At 35.3% G+C, this 24,179-nt stretch overlaps 2 protein-coding genes across 2 annotated transcripts in view; both read left to right on the top strand.

Annotated features, from left to right (window-relative positions):
- The first annotated feature begins 976 nt into the window (after window positions 1-976).
- Window positions 977-13,178, top strand: septin3 (septin 3). The gene is made up of 10 exons (XM_073845624.1): window positions 977-1,191; window positions 2,529-2,768; window positions 2,859-2,987; window positions 5,168-5,249; window positions 6,740-6,877; window positions 7,137-7,254; window positions 7,345-7,440; window positions 7,563-7,659; window positions 9,323-9,374; window positions 10,719-13,178. Exons 2-10 carry the CDS (start codon window positions 2,531-2,533, stop codon window positions 10,852-10,854), a joined length of 1,086 nt encoding a protein of 361 aa, XP_073701725.1. The 5' UTR covers window positions 977-1,191; window positions 2,529-2,530; the 3' UTR covers window positions 10,855-13,178.
- A 2,212-nt stretch (window positions 13,179-15,390) lies between these two features.
- The window catches only part of atf7ip (activating transcription factor 7 interacting protein), a 40,745-nt gene continuing 31,956 nt past the window's right edge, over window positions 15,391-24,179 (top strand). The window contains exon 1 of the mRNA XM_073845553.1: window positions 15,391-15,643. The gene's annotated coding sequence lies outside the window, so the exon portion shown is untranslated. The remainder of the gene's footprint in view (window positions 15,644-24,179) is intronic.

The following is a 24,179-nucleotide window of genomic DNA, read 5'->3' as shown; positions in this document are numbered from 1 at the left end:
GCCTGAATGTCTAATATGAACCCTAATGATCAACATTAATGATTTCTAATTGTCAGTTACATCGAATTTCAAGGAAAAAGTTATAACAACTAAGTAAAAATGGCTTGTGGTAGTTCAGTGTTTTAAAGCACTCAATATATAGGCCTATCCAGAGATCTGAGCCCTAGAAACCCTAATATGATTAATATGCATACAGAGTGTTTGGTGAATATAAGCCACTATATATATTAGACAAAGTGAAAATGGTATAGCGTGCAAAATAGGGACTCCGCCTTATCATCGAGCACAGGCCTGTCTAAACACAGTGAGATAACCCGGTTGTGGGGTAAAAGACTCACTGAGGCTCAACGGCACTTCAGTGGCTACTGTAAACGCCAAAAAAACTTCACATGTGAACAGTGAGCATGAAACAAGCAAGCGCGGGACTACAAAGCCGTGAAGTGTGAGTAGTTTGGATATGACATAAAATGTGCAATGGGAAATGGGAAATTAATCTTTTGTTTTGTATGTTGTATTATAAGTTTAAGTTAAATTTAACCGACTTTATTTGCATAACACGATGTATTTCAGGATATTCAATGAGGACAAAATGTCAGATGGAAGGTGGTTGGAAAATAAGAGCACTTGATGACGTCAACAGAACGGGACAGATGTCAGTTGATAGTTATTGTTTCTTTCTAAATTACTTGCTCTGTAAAAATTGTATTTGAGAAATGATATATTATTTTGGAATCGAAAAAATGTTGCGTTGTTTTACGCTGTAACTAATCAAACAGCACCTGCTTGATACAACATGTATAGCAAGGTTTAATATAAATATCCGCACAAATGTAGCCTATCAAAACAGACTTAAATAGTGACAAAATCATCTAGCGACCCGAATCCCTAATTTCAGCTCGTCCGTGCACTGCGCATGCGCGCTGCATCACCCAGTCTCCCGTTAGTTTCCTTGGTAACGAAAAAAGGGTGGAGGAAGGAATGAGGTGCACCGAGCTGCGAATAGAAAGGCGATAGACGGGGTGAAAGAAAGAGGGAGCGAGGAGAGAGGTACCTGAGCACATGATCATTCCCTAACGTCTGTTCAACTACTGCCTTAGCCTACTTATACTTCAACAGACTGTAAAACAGCGAGAGGCAGAAAAAGGACGACAAATAAAACATATTCTGCGACCGCTACAAAAACACGAATCGGTAAGTGGGAAGAGTGTTTATAATATGAATCCTTCGGAGGTAAAACACACATCAATAGAACAAAACGGAAGGTAATGTTTGTATTCAGCAATATATGCTTATGTTTGGCTTCCCGCCCTTTAAAACAGCTAGTAACGTTAATACTAATATTATTCTCTAACGTTAAATGAAAGACGCACATCATTGTCGCTTGTGAAGGAAACCTCTCATGTTATGTTTTGCTGTGTAAAAGGCGTCTTGGTGCGTGGGAAAGGTCCAGCCGTGGGTGATTAATCCGATAAAGAGATTTGTTGAATGGCTTCTGTAATAATTCATTATTTGTTGCTTATTTTGGGTGGCATATGGTGGTAATATAGGCCGAGAACTCAGTGGAGCATTTAAAGTGAACTAGGCTGGGAAATAGGAGCACTAGATCATAATAGCATACATTTGTAAGATAAATTATTCACTCATGTCTAATCTTCATAGTTTTCCCTCAACTAATCCTGCTGTTTCTAAACAACAACATAGTGTACAAGCTGTGCCACTGTTTACTTATGTGGTCCTCTAGGCAAAAAGAAATGTGAAATGAAGAAATTGTTTACCTACAAATAAAAATTTGCTCAGCATGTACTTACCATCCACTTCCAAACCTGTATGAGATTCTTTCTTGTGTTGAATACAAAAGAAGATATTTCGAAGAATGTTGGTAAACAAACAGTTGATGGCAGCTATAGCCATTTTATTAGTGCGCTGAATAAATAAGCTTTTCATTGATATGGCTTGTTAGGATAGGACAATGCTTGGGAGAGATACAACTATTTGAAAATCTAAAATCTAAGGGTGCAAAAAAATCAAAATATTGAAAAACGCCTTTAAAGTTGTCCAAATTAAGTTCTTAGCAATGCACATAAGTAATCAAAAATTAAGTTTTGATATATTTACAGTAGAAAAATGACAAAATATCTTCATGGAACATGATCTTTACTTAATATCCTAATGATTTTTTGCATAAAAGAAAAATCTATTATTTTGACCCATGCAATGTATTTTTGGCTATTGCTACAAATATACCCCTGCTACTTAAGACTGGTTTGTGGTCCAGGGTTGCATATATGTAACAAAGTCATAGTTAAGCTGATTCACAACACAAAATAAAACTCAAAGAAAAAATATGTAAGTTGTCATCATAATAACAATAAAAAAAAAAAAAACATTTTTCTCAAGTGTAGCACCTTAAATATATAATCACGGCAAACTGTGCACAGTTTACTAGATTTAAGGGCTTTGCAGTGCGTTATTTATCAAATAACATTGATGTAATGTATCGATTGTTTATCATTTCCTCTTCCAAACAGACATGTCAGAAATTGTGCCCCCTGAAGTGAGACCTAAACCTGCCGTCCCAGCTAAGCCCTCTCATGTGGTGCCACCTTCCGGTGTTCCCTTTGTGCCTTCACCCCAAGGAACAGGGGGTGATGGTCAAGGGTCAGGTCGAGGATCTGCATTGCTTGGATACATCGGAATAGACACCATCATCGAGCAGATGCGGAAGAAGACCATGAAGACAGGCTTTGACTTTAACATCATGGTTGTTGGTGAGTGGGAGAGCAATTTGTTGACATTTGCATTTTGCTTTTTTAAATTTCTTACTATTTTTTCCTCTCTTTCTCTTTTTCTGTCTCCAGGTCAGAGTGGTCTTGGGAAGTCTACTTTAGTGAACACTCTCTTTAAGTCACAGGTGAGCAGGAGGAGCACAGGCTGGAGTCGTGATGAGAAGATCCCAAAGACCGTTGAGATTAAATCTGTGTCTCATGGTAAGAGCATATTGATCATGTGACTTCTAAACATTTAGGATTCAAAACAGCATCCATTGCTCGTTCAAGCAAAGCTTTTAAGCACTGGTTGCTAAAGGACAGACCTTTTACTGGACATAAATAGACATCATGGGCTAATTAGGAAAGCCTCATTTAGTGTCGGCTGATGTAATCAATACACCAGGGCCTGTAGCACAGTGGCATATGTGCTTGTTAGTAATATGTGTCTAGACTGGCATGTGTTGTGCTCAGGGCAAGTTAGGAGGCCAGTTGATGGTGAATCCCCTATAGGTAAGTGAACAGCTGGCCAACTAAATGATATCATATGTATCCAAATGGTTTTCAGAAAAAGGCTGGATATTTATTTCTTGTTGACTTTGTTCTAATGGCGTTTCAAATGTAGGTGTGAAATAAGAATCAGAAAGAAATATTTGAAATCGTCATGATGTTGTGTCAGGATAACCATGTCAGACTTAAAGGCAGCCATGTCATCATTTACTCATCTTCATGTCGTTCCAAACCTGTATGACTTTCTTTTCTCTGAAACACAGAATAAGATATTCTTAAAAAACAGTTCACCCCAAAATTAAAATTCTGACATAATTTATTTAATTCAATGGAAAGACAAATTTGCTCCAGGCAACACAAATGATATAAATTTGCTGACACAATTGGTGCAAATGCACGGTATTCGCCTCAATCGTGTCTTCTGCGCAAGTTGTATGACATATTGTCGCACAAGCCAATCAGCAAAGAGCTTATTGACACGTCTGGTTTGACACTTTTGGTTTTGCATTTTGTCTGTATCGATTAACCAGCAAAAAGTGGCGCATTCAATGGACGAGAATCCATGAAATTTAAAAATCATAATAAAGCATAATTTTATTGTAATTTCATTAAGCAAGGAAGTATTGTTGCGCTCAGACGAAAGCTATTTGTAAGTCCAGGTGCGTAGAAACCAATTACGCGAACCACCTACAGCTTCTTTCATTGTAATTTTATTAACATTTTGATGCAATTAAATGAATATATGCGCCTTAATTATTTACATGCGTATAGGTTACGTATGTGCGTGTCAGAGCTCCGTTCACAGTAAATGCTGCTCCACACAAACTGTTATCATTTACATGCGTGGAGCGTCTCAAACTCCATCTCTGCATGTTGTTGTAAGTTTGGGTTTACTATAATGTTCATCTGGGAACGCAACATGCACAATTTAGTCAGATTTGTAAGATAAATCATTTATAAACATAGGCAAACACAGGAGAATACATCAATATCTTTCTCAATATGCTCACTGTTTATCGAGATTTAAAAAATAAAAGCTCAAACCCTCGCTCTAAGTTTACATGTTTTGATGTCAAAAAAATATACAGTGGCTGAATCATTTTTGTCGTAAAGATAGATATTATAATATTAAAGATTAAGTGGACATTTGAATTAAATGTTGTTGAGTCAATATTAAACAATCGTAAAAACAGTCCTCTGCAGTTATTTGTTATGATGCGTAATGTACATTAGCTCTATTGTTTATAATACATTATGTATTTTCATTTATTAAAACCAAATGATTACTTGCTTTTGATATTTTATTTGAACTAATTATTATTATATATGTATTTTAAGTCATTTTAAAGGCTATTGTTTGCTTAGGTCTATTTTTATTACCTCAAACAAATTAATTATAATTATCCAGTTACTCGATTAATCGTCAGAATAATCATCAGATTACTCGATTACCAAAATAATCGTTAGTGACAACCCTAGTCTGGTTGTATCAGAAAATGGAGGAAAGCATGAACAATATTTTTATTTATGTGAGTGACACAAAAAACATTTCGCAGTAATGTAATGTGAATATTTGCTTTGCTTGTTTAAAGATATTTATATTGTCCTTTCGCTGAAAATCCAGGTCACCAAAACGCAAACATGTAAGACTTGGATTAAACTTCTTGATTCATATGGATTCATTTTATGACCTTTTTGAATCTTCTAAGCTTTGGCTATTCGGACTTTCAGTTGAACCTCTCAGGTTTCATTAAAAATATCTTAATTTGTGTTAGAAGATTAACCAAAAACGTATGGTTTATACAACAATGAACCACTGTATCCTGGCACAGAAACAATCACTGTTATCTAAAATGCTGCATTTATAGCTGTGATAAATATTGATTTTGCAGTGATTGAGGAAGGAGGGGTGAAGATGAAGTTAACAGTCGTTGACACACCAGGTTTTGGAGACCAAATCAACAATGACAATTGGTGAGTACTGTGTGATTTCTCTTTTAAAGCCAGAGGGCTGACTGCTATTTTTAACCAAATTAGTTTTTGCAAATTATCCAAAATGCCACTGCATCACTGAGGGAAACTGAGGACATGCATTTGTGTCAGCTGAAATAAATGGGGTCAGTTAGGTACTTAATTTCGGCTGCTATTAACTGGCATCAAAACCGTGTGAGGGGCAGTGTTTTGACTTCCAGATTTGCACTTAATTTGCACAGACAAGAATCAGATTGCTGGTAGGGATGCCAAATGTGAGTGTGGTTTGGCAGCTCGCCTTCAGTGATCACATCCAAGGATCTCAGTTAAAGGGACGCAGTGTTTTTCTTTGTCATTCAAATGCCTTAGGGAAAACAGTGCTGCAATGACTGTTGGGTGCTGATGTTGCCTTTTATGCTGCTTTTTATTCATACAGAAGCAAAGCTACATTTCTTTTTTGCTGCTGAGAGAGGCAATTAGATGAATATGTCAAGTTGTGCTGGGTGCTTTCCTTTCAATTGCAAAATAAACACACAACAAAAAGGACAACATTGAGAAAACAGAAGTTGATCTGATCATAGTGATGTGGATATGTTTGCAATTGCTCTGCAGTTTGGGACTCTAGTCAAGTCTTGTCATGTTTATTCATGTAGTGCTCGCTTCAAACTCTGAATGAACTACACTACCAGTCAAAAGTTTTTGAACATAAAGATTTTTTTTGTTTTTTTTAAAGAAGTCTTTTCTGCTCGCCAAGCCTGCATTTATTTGATCCAAAATACACCAAAAGCAGTAATATTGCGAAATATTTGTACTTTTTGAAAGAACTGCTTTCTATTTGAATATATTTTAGCTGAAGCTGAATTTTTAGCATCATTACTTCAGTCACATGATCCTTCAGGAAACATTCTAATATGTTGATTTGCTGTTCAAGAAACATTTATTATTATTTAAAACAGTTGACTTCTTTGATGAATAGAAAGATCCAAAGAGCTGCATTTATCTGAAATAAAAACCTTTTGTAACATTAAACACTATACCATTTATAAGTTTGGAGTCAGTATAATTTTTTGGGAAAGAAATTGTCACAATTAATACTTTTATTTAGGAAGGATGCTTGAAATTGATCAGAAGTGATGATAAAGACATTTATAATGTTACAAAAGATTTTTATTTCAGATAAATGCTGTTTTTCGGAACTTTCTGTTCTATTGAAATCACTGGAATAAATTACATTTTAAAATATATTCAAATAGAAAACACTATTATTAAAATAGTAAAAAAATTCAGATTTTCAAATATTACTTTGGATCAAATAAATGCAGGCTTGGTGAGCAGAAGAGACTTCTTTAAAAAACATAAAAAACTTACTGTTCAAAAACTTTTGGCTGGTAGTGTACAAACAAACTGTTTGGTCTAGTCTAAGTTTTCATATAAAGTGTCATGCACTCTAACATAGCTCTCAACATGTTGATTTTTTCTCTTTGTGTTGCTAGCTGGGAGCCCATATCCAAATACATCAATGAACAATACGAGAAATTTTTGAAGGAAGAAGTTAACATTGCTCGCAAGAAACGCATCCCCGATACTAGAGTACACTGCTGCATGTACTTCATATCTCCAACTGGACACTCGTGAGTTTGAATTATATAGTAATATTTTACCAAATTCTGTCAGTATGCATTAAAGTTGTCCAAACTGAAAATCTGGGCAAAAGTTGTGTAGTGTATTCCAGCCTTAAAACAAGCCACTGTGTTGATTTAAGACTGTGTGCATGAGTGCTCCTCATTCAGTCTGCAATGCTTGACTGAGCTGCAAACTGTGAACCTGGGAAAGGCCAGTGTGTCTGTAATAAAATCGGTCTATTAGTTATTTCTCTTTCCCCTTTCTCAGGCTTCGCCAGTTGGATATTGAGTTCATGAAACATCTGAGTCGTGTGGTCAACATCATTCCTGTCATTGCCAAGTCAGACACACTCACTCTTGAAGAGAAAATCGAATTTAAACAGAGGGTAAGAATGAAAGACAGACTCACATGGTGATTCAAAATCAAATCAGTTTTCTCATGCCAATTAATTACAGTTCACCATACTTCGCTGCAGGTGAGGAAGGAGCTGGAAGCGTGTGGGATTGAGTGTTATCCACAGAAGGAGTTTGATGAAGACATGGAGGATAAGAGTGATAATGATAAGATCAGGGTAAGGGGAACTTCTCACTTCTCACATCTTGCATGCTGTTCTTTTTCTTCCCATCTCTCTTATCTTATCTTTCATCCTATGTGTTTTCATATTGTTTGTCCCATTTAATCTGTTCATTACAGGAGGCAATGCCCTTTGCCGTGGTAGGAAGTGATAAAGAGTACCAGGTCAACAGCAAACGAGTTTTGGGCAGGAAGACACCCTGGGGAGTGGTGGAGGGTGAGTGGGCAGAAGTGTTTGCTCTGTTATTTTACATTTTTATGCAGATTTCTGGGATAAAAAATCAGTTTGTTTCACTGTGCCAAACGTGGGTAAAATATTTATGTGACTCTGGACCACAAAACCAGTCTTAAGTAGCATGGGTATATATGTAGCAATAGCCAAAAACAAATTGTATGGGTCTAAATTATCAATTTTTCTTTTATGCCAAAAATCATTAGGATATTAAGTAAAGAACGTGTTCCGTGAAGATAATTTGTAAATTTCCTACCAGAAATTTATCAAAAATAAATTTTTGATTAGTAATATGCATTCCTAAGAACTTCATTTGGACAACTTTAAAGACGATTTTCTCACTATTTACTTTATTTGTACCCTTAAATTCCAGATTGTCCAATAGCCAGATATTCTAACAAACCATACATCAATAGGAAGCTTATTTATTCAACTTTCAGATGATGTAAACATCTAAATTTCAAAGAAATTGACCCTTATATGACTGGTTTTGTAGTCCAGGGTCACAAATATGTACTTTTAGGTGGTTGTAGAATAGAAAATATAGATAAGTGGAGTTATTGAAACTAATTTCCCAGGCAAATCCTGAACTAATTAATAAGAACTTTCTGCAGATGGCTAACAAGCCTATAATATTTGGGTCATTTCCTATATTCAGTGCATTTTCTGTCCTTGCAGAAAATCATCTTATGTTGCATTTAAAACATGGACTGAAATTGCTTCCAAGAGGATTATGCTCTTGGGTTTATGCATGTTTGCACAAAATAATACAAATATGTGAACCTAAGACATTTGAATTACTTTATCAAACTGATGACAAGTTCTCCAGTTTTCTCAGGTGCTATTTGTCACCTTCTGACATTTTATAATAAATTAAATCTTAAAATGTTATAAAAACAAACATGTTTTCTGTATGTTTCCCACCCTGTTAGTATGTACTTAGGGCAGCTTTAACAATTTAACTGGACCAACTTGGACAATAATCCCTTGTAATAACACAGTAATACCAGTAAATTGTACAAAAACGCACTGTTTACACAACGATGTTCCGTTTTACCGGTAAAGCACCATTCACACGTCAGTTTCAAAATACCGGTAAATCTGTGACATCATTTGTTAACATGGAGGTGCATTGTTTTTGTTGATGTTTTCATTTTTGTGTCAAACATTGACATTCATGCAGCTGCTTTTGGTCCAGAGACACTGTATTAGACGACTACAAACCAAATTACACAGTGTGGAGTAAATGCATCATCTGCGTCAGAATATTATGATTGGCCCAGAGTAGACATCTTATATCAGTACGTTCTGAACTTGTACGTGCTCACATTGATATACATTTTTCTGTATTCACTCAGAGCACATTACCGCAATTTATTGGTAATGTTGCAGCTTCTCATACCGGTAAATTGCCAGAATGAATTTACTGGTATTTTTGAAAAGGTCCTTTTCCCACATGATATCTTAACGGTAATTTACCAGTAAAGACTATATGTGTGAAAGGAACTAATGTCAATTTCAGAGTATCTTTGAGGTACTGTGTATAAAGAATGCCCTACTTTACAATAAACCTTGTGTATTCGTACTTGTGGATGGTATATTGTGTTGTCACACATTTTCTGACAAAAACTTTCTTTAATCCCTGTAGTTGAAAACCCAAATCACTGCGAATTCTCCTTACTCCGTGATTTCATGATTAGGTGATGTATAAAACTTTATTTGATATACTAATCTTGATATTATTGTATTCACAACTGTTTAAAAGTTTGGAGTCAGTAAGATTGTTTTCAAAGAGTAGTTTTATTCAGCAAGGAAAATGACAGTAAAGAAATTATAATGTTACAAAATATTTCTATTTCAAACAAATGCTGTCGTTTCTATTTATACTGAAAACATGTCTTCAACAAACAATATTAAGCAACATAACTGTTTTCAGCATCATGTGACACTGAAGACTAAAGTAATGCAGAAAATTCAGCTTTGTATCACAAGAATAAATGTAATTTTAAAATCTATAATAAAAAAATATCAATCCACAATATTACTGTTTATACTGTGTATTTTAACAAATAAATGCACACTTGATGAGTATAAGACACTTCTTTCAAAAACATTTAGAAATCTTACTGTCCTCAAATGTTTGAACAGTAGTCTAAATAAATATATTTATTAATCCATTTGTTTATACAGTGCCCTCCACTAATATTGGCACCCTTTGTAAATATAAGCAAAGGTGACTGTGAAAATAAATCTGCATCGTTTATCCTTTAGATCTTTCATTCGAAAAATTCACAAAATTCTAACCTTTCTTTGAAGCAAAACGATGAAAACTGGGGGGGGGGGGGGATCTTATTATGAAAATAAATGTTTTTCTCTAGTTCACGTTGGCCACTATTATTGGCACCCCTAGAAATTTGTCTAAGTAAAATATCTCTGAAGTATATTCCCATTAATATTACAATTTTTTTAGCAGACCAGGGTGGCTAGGAGTATAAAACTGTCCAGCCATGACATTCTGTTCCACAGGATTATAAATATGAGGAACACAAAGGCCTATTGTTTTACTTCAATGACAGTTTAGAATTTTATTAATTTTTTTAATGAAAGATCAAAAGGATAAATTATGCAGATTTATTTTTACATCCACCTTTGTTCATATTTACCAAGGGTGCCAATATTAGTGGAGGGCACTGTATTTATATGTATCAATGTTTATTACTCTCTTAAAGGGACAGTTCACCCAAAAATGAAAATTCTGTCATTAATTACTCACTCTCATGCCATTCCAAACTGGTAAGACCTTAGTTTATCTTCGGAAAACAAACTTCCAACACAACACTTTCTGGGCCTTAAACGTGGTAGTTGTGTCAGAAAGCTTTCGGATTTCGTCAAAAAAATATCTTAATTTGTGTTCTGAAGATAAACAAAGGTCTCACCAGTTTTGGAACGACATGAGGTTGAGTAATCAATGACAACATTTTCATTTTTGGGTGATCTAGACCTCTACACCAGTGACACAAATAATAATGTAATCATATACTCAGGTCTCATCTCCAGGACCTAAAGGAGGTCACTCATAACATCCACTACGAGACGTACCGTGCCAAAAGGCTCAACGATAATGGAGGTTTACATCCCATCTCCTCCTCTGGCCAAGACACACAAGAAAGCAACCTGTGAGGAAACAAATGCGCAGCATAGTAAGGATGCGGGAGGAGACGAAGGTTCATCTTGTAATAATTCAGCTGTGCATGCTCAGAAGATTTCATCGCTGTGGAGGTTTTGTCTTTATACTCCTTTTAACCCTTTGTGGAACTTGTCATCTACTTGTCACAACCTTTGAAAATTAGAAAAAGCCTTCCCCAGTTGCTCACGCCGCTGACTTTAGTGAGCGAGTTTGCTCGTGATAATCTTGTTCAGGTCTAATATGATGGCGAATAGCCTTGTGCACAAGAATTTGTAAATGGAAATTGCCCAGTGTTGGCATATCACATGGAACCTCTGTTAGACACATTTGTAACCCTGGACCACAAAACCAGTCGTAAGTAGCACGGGTATATTTGTAGCAATAGCCAACAATACATTGTATGGGTCAAAATTACCTATTTTTTATGTCAAAAGGATATTACGTAAAAATCATGTTCCATTAAGGTATTTTGTGAAATCACTACTATAAATATATCAAAACTTAATTTTTGATTAGTAATATGCATTGCTTAGAACTTCATTTGGACAAATTTAGACGATTTTCTCAATATTTAGATTTTCATGAGTTGTATCTCAGCCAAATATTGCTCTATCCTATAAATCTCAATTTCAAAAAATGGATCCTTATGACTGGCTTAGTGGTCCAGGGTCACATTCGAGCAGTTTTCTATTGTAAGACGAGAGATTGCACTGCCACTGCTTTCTGCAGCTCAGTGGGCCTTATTTATTAAAACATTTAGCACACTTTTAGTACCTATGCCCATTTAACATTCTCAAGTTATGAGTACGACTACTAAATGCAAGTGTTTTAATAAGTATTTCATCTCTTTGGCCTTTTACGGGTGCAGCAGTGTTTCTCTAAGCACTAACTTTTTACCTTTGCTGTGTAACTCTGCCAAAACAAGACTCTAAAGTGACCACTGAAGTATATTCCTACAGATCATTCCAAACAGTTTTAACGCAAGTCAGGATTTAAAGTGGCTAATGTGTTTAAATAGCTTTCCAGCAGCCAATTAAATGTCAGGAAGAAGCTGAAAGAACACTGATTCAAATGATCAGAGCCTTTAACAAATCAAGAGTTTTGAGGTTTTTCTTCAGCACATTTTGTATGGACACCCCATGTTTGTGTGAATGAGTATAAAATTGACAGCTTTCTCAATATTTTGCATATGGTAATGGTGATTTCTGTCTTTTTATGTGATGGAAAGTTTTATTTTCATTTCCCACGTGTGCCAATATTTCCAATTGTTTGTATATGTGTAATTACTTCGACATTACATCTCACAATATCACTTTACAGATTGATACATCATGTATGTAGGAAGTCTACAGATACACTACCAACCAAGTTTTTGAACAGTAAGATTTTTAATGAAAAGTCTCCTCTGCTCATCAAGCCTGCATTTATTTGACAGTAAGTACAGCAAAAACTGGAAAATTTTGAAATATTTTAGTATCTAAAATAACTGTTTTCTATTAGAATATATTTTAAAATGTAATTTATTCCTGTGATTTCAAAGCTGAATTTTTAGCATTATTACTCCAGTCACATTATCCTTCAGAAATCATTCTAATATTTTGATTTGCTGCTCAAAAACTTTTATTATTATTATTGTTGAAAACCGCTGAGTAAAATTCTTTCAGGATTCTTTGATAATTGTAAAGTTATCTAAAAATAGAAATCTTTTGTAACATTATAAATGTCTTTAACATCACTTTCAATCAATTTAAAGCATCCTTGCTAAATAAAAGTATTAATTTCTATCATTTCAAGCTTTTGAATGGTATAGCGTATAATATTAGAAAAGCTTTTTATTTAAGATAAATGCAAATCTTTGGATCTTTCTATTCAATCAAAGAATCCTGAAAAATTTTAGCTGTTTACTGTTTTAAATATTGATAACAACAACAATAATAGAAAAAATTCTTGAACAGCAAATCAGTATATTAAAATGATTTCTGAAGGATCATGTGAGCATTTTTAAAATAGTAAAACTATTTCACAATATTACTGATTTTGCTGTATTTTGGATCAAATAAATGCAGGCTTGATGAGCAGAAGAGACTTAAAAAAATAATAATCAAAAGTTCAAAAACTTTTGACTGGTAGAGTGTACATACTGATCCTAAATCAGTTCACCAATCATTCATGTTTTTTCATATCACATTTAATTAATGCTGGTGTGGAATAATAAAACACCTCTGAACAATAATTATGAAACATTATTTATATTGTATTTATGTTTTATTTATTATGATATACTTATGGTTTAATTTAATAAACATGTTTGCCATAATTGCCTTGACTTTTTTTTCAGGTCCAAACACAACAGGGCTGACCAGACGTCTTTCCTAACAGCTCAGTTACTAGTTTCAGTTTTACAGAAACAGAAACTATCATCTCTGCATTTCCCACATTTTGCCTGTAGAGGGAGCTGTACGACTAAAGACTAAATCGGGCTAGTATTCACAGAGTCCAGGGAGAGGAGCGATTCTGAATCGTCAACACATTCGTCCACTCTACTTGGTTCACACCGCATTTTACTAGTCCATCCGGATTCTCCTATGTCAAATGTCTGATGCCTGCCATCGTGTTTCAAACGTTGGAACTTGGCTTTGACTTGACGAAAACCCTTTTAGAAACGTATTCACTGCCTGAATCCTTTAAACTCACCCTCATTTCTCACCTTCTCCCAGAGCTATTTGTCTTTGAGTGTGTTCTGTGTAAAACGCGCCTCACCGTGACATTTTAACTATCTCTGCCACTGAGGTAATTGATTTTAAGCTGATTCCCACTTAGACAACGCTATTTATCGTGGGTTTTTTAGACGATACAGTAATACCGTCGTCGTCTTTGTCTCTCCGCGTGTCGTTTCAGGGTCTTTGTGTGGCTGTCTTGGAAAAGGAGGCGGAGCCAAATGCGCTCCCTTCTCTGTTATCTGAGTGAAGTACTTCTGTTAGTGAGTGTCGGTTAGGTTAGTCTAGTAGTGTAGTGTAGCCTACTAATCTAGTGTATGTTCAGACCACATTTTTACTCTATTTAACTTGAATCTAAATTCCAGTGGAATCTGACTGAAACTGTTTAGAGCTTTAGGTGGAGGGAGAACTGCTTTCTTAATTAGGTTTAGATGGAATTCATTTAATAATGTACTACTTTTATAATGTTTAATTAAGGTAAAGCTGTGTACGCAAATTTAGACCTTATTAAGTGAAGTTTATCCTATTCTGGTTACATAAAACGCTCTAATCTTTGTGAGCTCCCCAACAGTTCGCAGGCGGTACTGCAGATAGTAGACATTTCAAACAGAGAAACCCACATGCTGCAAGTCATGACAACAAAATGGCTGACCTTCACGAGAACAAAGCCTCTCAATATATAGTGATCGCAATCTGCAATGGATTTGTTCGCTATCCAGAAAAAAAGTGTTTACATGTGAATCAATTTATAATACATTATTCATTTTGTCAACTTATAAAGTGTATTGGGTGTGTTGTGCACGTGTGTGAATTTAAAAATCATGGGTTAATTTTTTTCTTAACCTTACTTATGTTTATTATAAAAACAAAAATGTCTGAAAAACAATATAAGCCTGCATATGGGCAGACAAAAATCCTCCCACAGGTCAAAGCCCCCATCCCCCCCTTATAATCTCCCTCCCCCTCCGTCACGGTATTCATCCCTGTTAATATTTAGGAGCTGTTAGACAAAATAAAGAGCATAAGTAAAAACATTAGAGCAATTTAAGCATGAATGATGATTCAACGTTCCCAAACAAGGACTAGTATTTCCTATTTTACTCTTCAGCTGTCACTGATGCAGAGTGCGGAACATACAGCATGATCAGTACTCGGTTCAGAGTCGGTTCCTTTTTTAGAAGCAAATCAATTATTCTAAACAACGAAGGTAGTCCGATTGGCGAACGAATGATTCTCGTGAACCGGTTCTGAATCAAAAACACGTATGGATCAGTCAGACTGAGGTAACTGATTCGAAATTAACCTAAAACTACTTATTAGCACACTCAAGACTAAATCAGTATAACGTTACTTGCTGTTCATATGACAACGCTTATGAAGCGCATTATCGTGGCAAGTCATTTATATTTAGAAAGGATTTAAAACTGAGGGCATGAATGTCAAGGTCTGTGAACAAGGTCTGGTTGTTGAAAGGCTCTGTAATGGTAGGCACATATACTAAATAAATACATAAAAATCAGCTAAATAGTGTATTGCTGATTATTGACACACTATGTTAAACCCAAATAAATATTCACCTGAAGAATGAGAACACGGTTGAACCGGTGGTTAACTGAGTCTGACTGTAATCACTGCTGATGGATTTTAGAAAGGACGTCAAATTCATTAACGGACATTTTGATTCAACACTGAACACGCTTTTCTGAAACCGTTCTTACTGGTAGGAGGTGCTTAATTTTCAATTCTACTGCTGTCCCGCGAAACGCAAGTCTCCTCCCCCTGTTGTTGTACCGTTGGAGGGAAGAGAGCGCGAATCACCGAGCAAACTACACTGTAGAGTTGCTGTCGCTCTCACTGTAGCCTACAGTCAGTCACCTTGTGCAGTTGTCTGTATGACTGTATGCGATTCCGTTGCGTGACGATAAAGACGTTACCAACAGAATCCGCGTTTGCTGATGTGCTGTTTTTATTTAAACTTATACAATACGAAACAGAGACCGTCGTAGTAACGAATATTGGAGATACCGGTAACGTTATAAGACCCACCGACTGATCAAAACATTGGGTGAGTTTTCACACTTGCTTCGGGAAAAACAATGGTTTGTCTAAAGAATATTTGTAACTTTAATATACATTTTATTGTAATGAATAAGTGTTGTTTATATACATTTTGTTATGCTGAGTTTGGACTGTTTATATTTAAAATACAACGTGATTTACCTGTCACATAATTGCACATCAGGTGCAAACTCATTTGCAAACTTTACATATAGAAATGAATTAGACTGTCTATGTGGTTTATGTTGAATTTATATAAGGTGAAATTTAACTTGAGTATGCTTTATTTATTTTTGGGTTTGGTTTTCCAAAGTGATAACTACAATGTAATTTCTATCAAACATGGGAAAATCATTTATATTTACACATTTACAAAAATAAATAGTCTGCACATGTAGATTTATAAAATATTATAGATTTTTATGTTGGCTGGCTGATGTTTGTGTGAATGTAGAATTGTTTGCAAAAGTTTTGTCACTGAAATGTACTAATTTTGTCAGCCATGATTTATTAACTCCATTAACGGAAGTGTCCAATGACATTACTGAGAAAATTAAGTATTATTTCTATGACCATGTGATCGCAAGATGTTGGCCCCCCCTGGGGGACCAGTTTCACTTAAACTAGGCCTAATACAGCAATTAGTCTATAGAAACTTTTTTTTTCAAAGTCATCATTTAAGTTATGTGTAAATACATAAACGTATATCTATATTAGAGATGCACTGATCGACCGGCCGGTTTTTCGCATGATTGGCCCTGACCGGTGTCACTCCGCTGATGCCGGTCCATTTTGTAGTCACACTTATGCCGACCGATAATGTATTTGTGCTGGGCCAGATGAGGCTTGTGCAGCCTGAGTGAGTATGTGAGAGATACTCGTGCAGAAATCAAAACAAATGAGCACAACAGCACTCATAGGAAGTCAAAGTGCAGTAGAAAAAAAAAGATATTTATAATATAGTTAAGCAACATTGCACAACATTTCCCCGAATATCATATTTCATCCCGATTTCATACAATTGTAGTTCAATAAACAAAAAGTTAAAATTAAGTGACTTACATTTTAGAAACAATATTGACTGTTTTTGCTCAATTTTGTTGTTGGAAATAGTTTTAATCAAAGCCACAGCAGAATTGTTGTGTGTCTTCAAGCAGCACAGTGGTGTTTTGTTACTAAATGAATCCACATTTTTGAACGAATCAAGTGAGTCAATGATTCAGAAACCCATTCATAAAAGAACGAATCGGTTAAATGAATGACTAAATGACTCAGTCATTTGCCGCCACCTACTGGTGGTTTGGTTATATATTTAAAAGTATCATTGCATTTCTTATTTGTATGTTTAAATTTTTTTTAAAACATTAATCATATAAAATTAATTTACAAATCTGTAAAATTGTAATGTTTAATACATTTTTATTATGTAAATATTTATTTATTTATTTGCATTGGAAAAAAGTATAGCATTTTGTTTGTATATGCTGTCAATTATAGTTCTTAGAAAGAAAATCGGAATTGTCAAAAAATCGGTATCGGCAGGTCACACTTACAATAAAAAATCGGATTTGACCAAGGAAATTGCAATCGGTGCATCTCTAATTTATATAATGTAATATCCCATTCTTTATGCTTAAAATTTTTAAAGGGGGAAAACTTACTGAGACTGAGAAAAACTTTAAATTTCCTGTGAAAATGCCCCTAAAAAAATTATAAAAAATTATATAATTTTTTTTACCACTAGTACTTATATAAAAAGAAGAAAAAAAAAGATTAAAAAAATATTTTCAAACAGGTTTCCCTCAGCACTCCCTCATGACTGCCATTGGTCAGTAAACAGATAGCCCCACCCCACACTAATGCTATTGGTTAAGCCAGTGTTGCTATGTCAGGCTGGTTGGTATTCTCAAAACAGGGCATTTTTTGTAGTGCCTTGAGGGTGTTTGAGTGTTTAAGTAACCAGTCCTTTTTGTAGAGCCACCTATAAGAAACCAAAACAAATTTTTCAGTGTTCTTTCAAAAAATCACGATATGGTTGGAGCAGGATTACTTTTTTGTCTAAACAGTTTGGAAATTAACATTATTTTTGCAATTCCATTTGTTTCTGTTTGTGGTGCAAAAATGAAACACTTGATCAATCATGCCCCGTACAAGGACTGAATTAGGATCTACTACAAGTAGTTATTGTGAGGAATAGGTCTGGCAGTTTACCAAGTACTGCACTTCATAAATATTTTATTTTGCTTGCAGTCATTAAGCCAAAATATAATATTAATAGCAAGTTGCGCGTTCCATATCACTATAGAAAAGCTCAAACAGAGTTGCTACCAATGCCAAGATCACTGGTCCAATGACCAGGGAATTCATGAACTGATAAAAAAACAGATACCCTGAATGCAGGTCACTTTGAGTTAAAGTGTTTACCAAATTAGGTCAGAGGCCATTAGATTGGGAGAATTAGGCCAGATGTCTTAAATGGTACTTAGGGAATTGTGTTAATCAAACAATATTGGCCAAAAAAAATAAACAAAATCATATCACACAAATGACCCTTTCTGTACAAAGCAAACTTATTAAATATGGTCAACAAATGGTGTTCCTTCTTTGTTTTAAACACCCATAATTGCTCTTTGAGTTTCTGTTGAAACCTTTATAGAAGATTTGATTTGTGGTATGTGCATACTGTACTTGAAAAGATGATTTTTGCATACCGTATGCACAGAACCTTGATTTTTTTTTTGTGTTAATTAGTTTGTCCACAAAGTGGCAACACTGCCCCAAGTCATTGTTTTTCAGGCAGAAAAAAAAAATGATGAGGGGCTTACTTATAACTTTTGGAGAGAAATTGGGCAGACAGGGATGAAAATGCTTTTGTTCGCACATTTCTCAAAGACCTGACTCCTCTACAGAAAAATGCCATGCAGCGGCTGGTTTTGGCTTCTGCATTGCTCAAGAACATGGTGCACCATTGTCCAAAATTTCCTTGAGGTTGATCACCTTAGTATTAGACATTGGGATTTGGACTTTGTCCAACTATTAATTAACATTACATCACTTGGCTGGAAACATTCTGTGGACTAGTAAACATCGACATATAAAGACAAGTAGAATGGTCTGCTGAATCATGTTATCAGGGATTAGAGTAGACGGCAGTAAATCCGTCTTGTTGGACTGGAGCAGATCCATTATAAAAGATCATAGAAAAATCTTTGCTAACCATCAACAACTGCTGATGTCCATCAGCTGTCCTCAAATAGTCCAGGCCTAGAAGGTGCGGAGCAACATCGAGATATAGTTGAACAGTTAAGATGAGGTGTTTAACCACCAACAGAGAGTACGACTGAGTTATGGACAACTAGTGGAAATACTCGATCTTTAATATCTATAACATGTTTTGCGCATCAAGTAAACATGCTACCAAGCTGAACTGTCCTACTTCTCTTGCCTGTCTACTTACTCCACAGCTTTAATAGCTGCTTTTGTTTTTTTAATAATATAGCAATATATTATTTTTCACTAGACTAGGGAAAAAGTCGGTTCTTATAATACGTTATTAAGTTGCGTACGTTTTTTTTTAGTTCCACCCCTACAGATCTCTTAAATGGTACAGCCCTTTCTGTCAGTACTTTTCCACTCACCCGTTGACATTCACTGTGGGGGGAAGGGAATGTCTGTGCTAGTCCTGAGTCGCAGGGTAGCTGTGCTGTTGTGTATATATATCCTAGTATGATTTCACTTTTACGCTGTGTGACAGTCATATGTATTTGTTCACAGACATCAGGTCTGAGTAAACTTGATTAAAATCAATTACTGATGCAAGCTGTTGTGGCAAGTACGACGTGTTTGTGGTTCCATGAGTACATGGTTTAGTCCTGTCTTCCCTTTTGAGCACTGTTAATGGGTACTGTTTTATCACAGGTCCTGGCTGTCCTGTAATTTATCGGCCACAAAAACGGAATATATCAAAAAAAATTTTAATGTGTTTTTTCACATCCAGAAGTTTTATAACATAATGGAATGACTTGAAAGGACAAACTTTAATCTCAAAGGAAAATGCGCTACTTCTAACATTCATATGAAAATTCAAAAATGCAAAAATGAAAGGAAGGAGTAAGAGAGCTTATCATATCCTGAGTGAAGAAACTAGGACAGAACTGGCTGAAACCGGTTTACTTCCTGATAACACAGTGGCTTTGTGAACAACAGCTGTGTCGCTAGCTATCAGTGGGACATAAACTTCTGTTCTTACTGTTTCTAAAAGGGTCAAACCGTACGAACTATTTTGTGCGCTAAGCGGTTACTTGAATTTAGGATTTCACAATTGCTAATGCTGTTGTTGACTCTTAATAGCTCAAAAAGGTTTTAGTTTAAAGATGGGTCTTTACTCTCCACCAAATGTGAATCTTTTCGCATCGTAATTAATGCTTAGCAAAACAATAGAAAAAGGGATGGAAGGAGATGGAAGGAGAGCTTCTCATATTCTGAGTGTAGTAGAGAATAGGACAGAACTGGCTGAAACCGGTTGTGGGAGCACAGCTTTACTTCCTGAATGCACAGCGGCACTGTGAACAACAAAGGTTTCAGGTCACTAGCTATTTGTGCCGTATGGATGTGTTATTATTAATTCTACAAATTTTTAACAATACAACTATTTTGTGTTAAGGTGATTTTACGATTCTTAATGCTATGTTGTTTAATGTAAGCAATGTTTTCATTTTAAATTAGTAAAAAAATTGCAAATTGAATTTTTCCACCTGAAGCCTACCTTCTAAAAGGTCTCAGGTTAGCTGAAGAAGGTGAATTGTTTTACAGTATACTGTAAGTGTCTTGGTCTCATATCAAGAAAGCATACTATTCTTATCTTAATAGACACTGATGATATGATGTTTGTTTTATGTGATCAAATTTGTATTTGACCCTGGACTTACGCAGCACAGGTATATTTGTAGCAATAGCCAAAATACATTGTATGGGTCAAAATAATCGATTTTTTCTTTTATGCCAAAAATCATTAGGGTATTTAGAAAAGAACTTGTTCCATTAAGATATTTGGTAAATTTCCTACCGTAAATATATCAAAACTTAATTTTCAAATATTTGTATCTCAGCCAAATATTTTGCTGTTTCCTAAAACCATACTTTAATGGAAAGCTTATCTATTCAGCTTTTAGACAATCTTAATTAAAAAAAATGGGTGAATTTACAGTGGCCATATATTAGAGACACAAATGAAAATTTTGTCATCATTTAGGCCAACTCATTCCTAAATAGTATCACACCCACATAAGAGGGTGAGTAAATTGATGACAACTGTTTCCTTTCTGGGTGGACTACATTATTTCTTTATTTCCACATGATAAGAAAAAAACACATGAAGCATCATGGTCTGCTGATACAATAGTACTGCTAATAGTAGTTGGCTCAACACCAAATATTGGCTTCAGTTTGATAACCAGCCACTGGTATCTCAATATAAATCAATACCTAGATACAAACAGACAATAGGTAGGCCATGGAATATGCATGATAGATTTGCATGTAATGTAACAGGAATGTTTCCTAAACTAATAATTCAAATACACATAGGCCCGGTTTCACAGACAGGGCTTAGACTAAGCCAGGATCAGGCCATAGTTCAATTAGGACATTTAAGTAATTTTTATAAACATGCTTAGAAAAAAACATTACTGGTGTGCATCTTGAGACAAAACAAAGGCACTGATATATTTTAAAATCAATCAGTGCAATTTTATTTCAGTTGAAACAGCCCAGATTTACATTTTAGTCTAGGACTAGGCTTAAGCCTTGTCTGTGAAACCGGGGGATAGTGTCTATCATGTGGACAACAAAACCAGTCATAAGTAGCTATCTTTAGTAGTATTTGTAGCAATAGCCAACAATACATTGTATGGGTCAAACTTATCGATTTTGTTTTTATTGCGAAAATCATTAGGATATTAAGTAAAGATCATGTTCCGTGAATATATTTTGTAAATGTCCTATTTTAAAACTTAATTTTCGATTAGTAATATGCATTGCTAAGACCTACATTTGCACAACTTTAAAGGTGATTTTCTCAATATTTAGATTTTTTTTGCACCCTCAGATTCCAGATTTTCAAATAGTTGTATCTCAGCCAAATATTGTCTTATCCAAACAAACCATACCTCAATGGAAAGCTTATGTAACAATGCTCACATGGATGGACACAACTATTAATAATAGGACACAACGCATATTTTTCTTATTTAAACCGTGCCCCTTTTCCCTCAGACATGCTTAACACCTGTCGCAAGAATGTGCATGTAATCTGATATGGCCTTTGTAACATACTGGCCATTGTGTTTACAAAAAGCTGTAATGGAAGCATAATTTAAGAGTGACAATTTCAAGCGAGAAAGTCTTATCACGCTAACAAAAGCGGCAAAAATTACTGACATTACCAGCTGTTAGACAACACCTAAAATCTTCTGCAAAGCACATGGTCCCACCCCTCCCCCACGCTTATATATAATGTAGTGGCTCATGATTGACTTCTCCTGGCATAAAATGGCATATACATATACATCGGTAGTATTGCATAGAAATCAATAGTATTTAAAAATTTCAATAGGATTTAGATGAAATTGGTTCAAAATGCTGGAGCTTTTTGTTCTCATTATCCATGTGGTGTGGACACTCCCCTATGCACAACTGCATAATGGTATAGTCCGTCCTTTCTTTTAGTTTTTGCACTTTTCTCTTTTTCCTCACAAGGGGTGTTGTTCACTATTCATGTATTTAACAACCAATGAGCTTTTTGCTAATTATTAGTACCTGAAGGATTTGAGTGGAAACAATTTTATTTTCCTTTACAATGGGGTTTTATCTATTGTGTCCGATTTTATTTGTTCATATTTTTTTATTGTTGCTGACCCAATTAAGCCCTGGTTTGATATTAACATATTTAATCATACTTGATGTCTCGGTCCTTAGCTGCTTTCCGAAGCTCTTCTGCGTATTTGCATGCATGTGACCTTTGCAGTTTAGCACTGTGCTATGCTAGTTATGCTACAGGAGCTATGTAGCAGTGTCACATGTACATCTTTATATTTGTTTGGTGGAACAAATGGTTTGATTCTGGCCATCTGTTTATCCAACCAGGCTGTGCGCTAACAACCAATTTAAGATTCAGTTTCTAATGTTTAATGGTACCTTACAGGCTTAATAGCTTGCTCTGGAAACCAGCAGCGTACAATAAAAAACGTTACTGATTTCTTTATAGTTTTTTAACAATCAAAATGAGGGTTTCAAGAAACTTGGACTAGTGTGAGGGAATTAGTGCTTGTCATACTTGAGTAGCGAGGCTTCTTTACCTCTCACTTTATGTCCTCTGAGAACAAAGATATCAGATTTCTGTTTCTTTGCCTACCTTTTGTCTTCATGCTACATCCTAGTTTAAAACAACTAATCTCTTCATTTCTCATGCTCATTTCTTTATTAAACCCAGGACTTGATCGATATTTTACGACAATGATCACCTGACTGTACCTTATTACAACAGGAGCACATTCCTCAGGAATAGCTTTTTTCACTTCATGTGTTATTAAACAACATTAAGTTACGCATTACAGAAGCACTAAACACAGATATTGCATACAAACTCTCTTCTTAGTCATATTATTTCTTGGCTAATAGTTGTCCATTCTGCTGGAACTACAGAAGAAGGTAAGAGAGTAGATACTGTTTTTACACTTCCCAATCAATGAAAACTGCAGTAGGCTGTTTAATGCTGTTTCCTGCGCCTGGCTTCCTCTGCCGATACAAGTAAGATTGTGTCCCCCTCTTAGTCCTTATAATGGTACGCTCCGAACTCTCCCAGTAATTTTCCGTTGTCTGCTCTGCTGAGCTATTTGGCAGCAAGAGGGTGGAGCTACACTGCAGTGGGACTCTGCTCCACAACTAATTTCAGCTAGTTTGATATTTTGTGTAGTCCAACTACATCATTTTCTAACAGTTTTGTATTTCAGCGCTTTTTCAAAGCATGTCCACATTTAGGTTTATGCTATGAGAAAAGAAAACATTTTTAATTAGGCCAATTCAAATAAGAAAAAAAAATTGCTATGTTTGCCATGTGTATTTATATACACAAGTACTGCTATTTTTCCCATTTTTAAGTATTTAAGCGTAGGGCTGGGCAGTATACCTTTTCATACAGAATACCGGTGTTTTAAAAAAAATGATATTAATTTTTCATATACCCCAATACAATATGTGTGCATACAAAGCGTCGGGAACACGTATGTTGACGCAAACAGAAACTGCAGCTTGCATGTGCTTGTCTGAAGCAACACATCTGCGGTGTGGACGTATTTCAGTATATCTGAGAAAGATCCAGGGTTAGCGATTTGCAAAACTTGTAATGCCGAAAATTCAAGAGGGGGTGATGAGAGCTGAGATCGGCGCATTGCGCAGACAGATGTAGCTTTCAGTTACGTCGCAATATTTTAAAGATATGTCTTTTCTATATACTGTATTTTTATAAATATTTATGTTTTAAACCA

The sequence above is a fragment of the Garra rufa genome, chromosome 8 (assembly GCF_049309525.1).
Source record: "Garra rufa chromosome 8, GarRuf1.0, whole genome shotgun sequence".
Classification (NCBI taxonomy): Eukaryota; Metazoa; Chordata; class Actinopteri; order Cypriniformes; family Cyprinidae; genus Garra; species Garra rufa.
This window is presented reverse-complemented; position numbering and strand designations above follow the sequence as displayed.

Bases quoted from the DNA above. Each gene is read 5' to 3' on its own strand.
- septin3 (XM_073845624.1), top strand. From the start codon at position 2,531: ATGTCAGAAATTGTGCCCCCTGAAGTGAGACCTAAACCTGCCGTCCCA. The intron at 7,441-7,562 runs GTAAGGGGAACT...TGTTCATTACAG, and splicing joins GTGATAATGATAAGATCAGG to GAGGCAATGCCCTTTGCCGT. The intron at 9,375-10,718 runs GTGATGTATAAA...TCATATACTCAG, and splicing joins CTCCGTGATTTCATGATTAG to GTCTCATCTCCAGGACCTAA.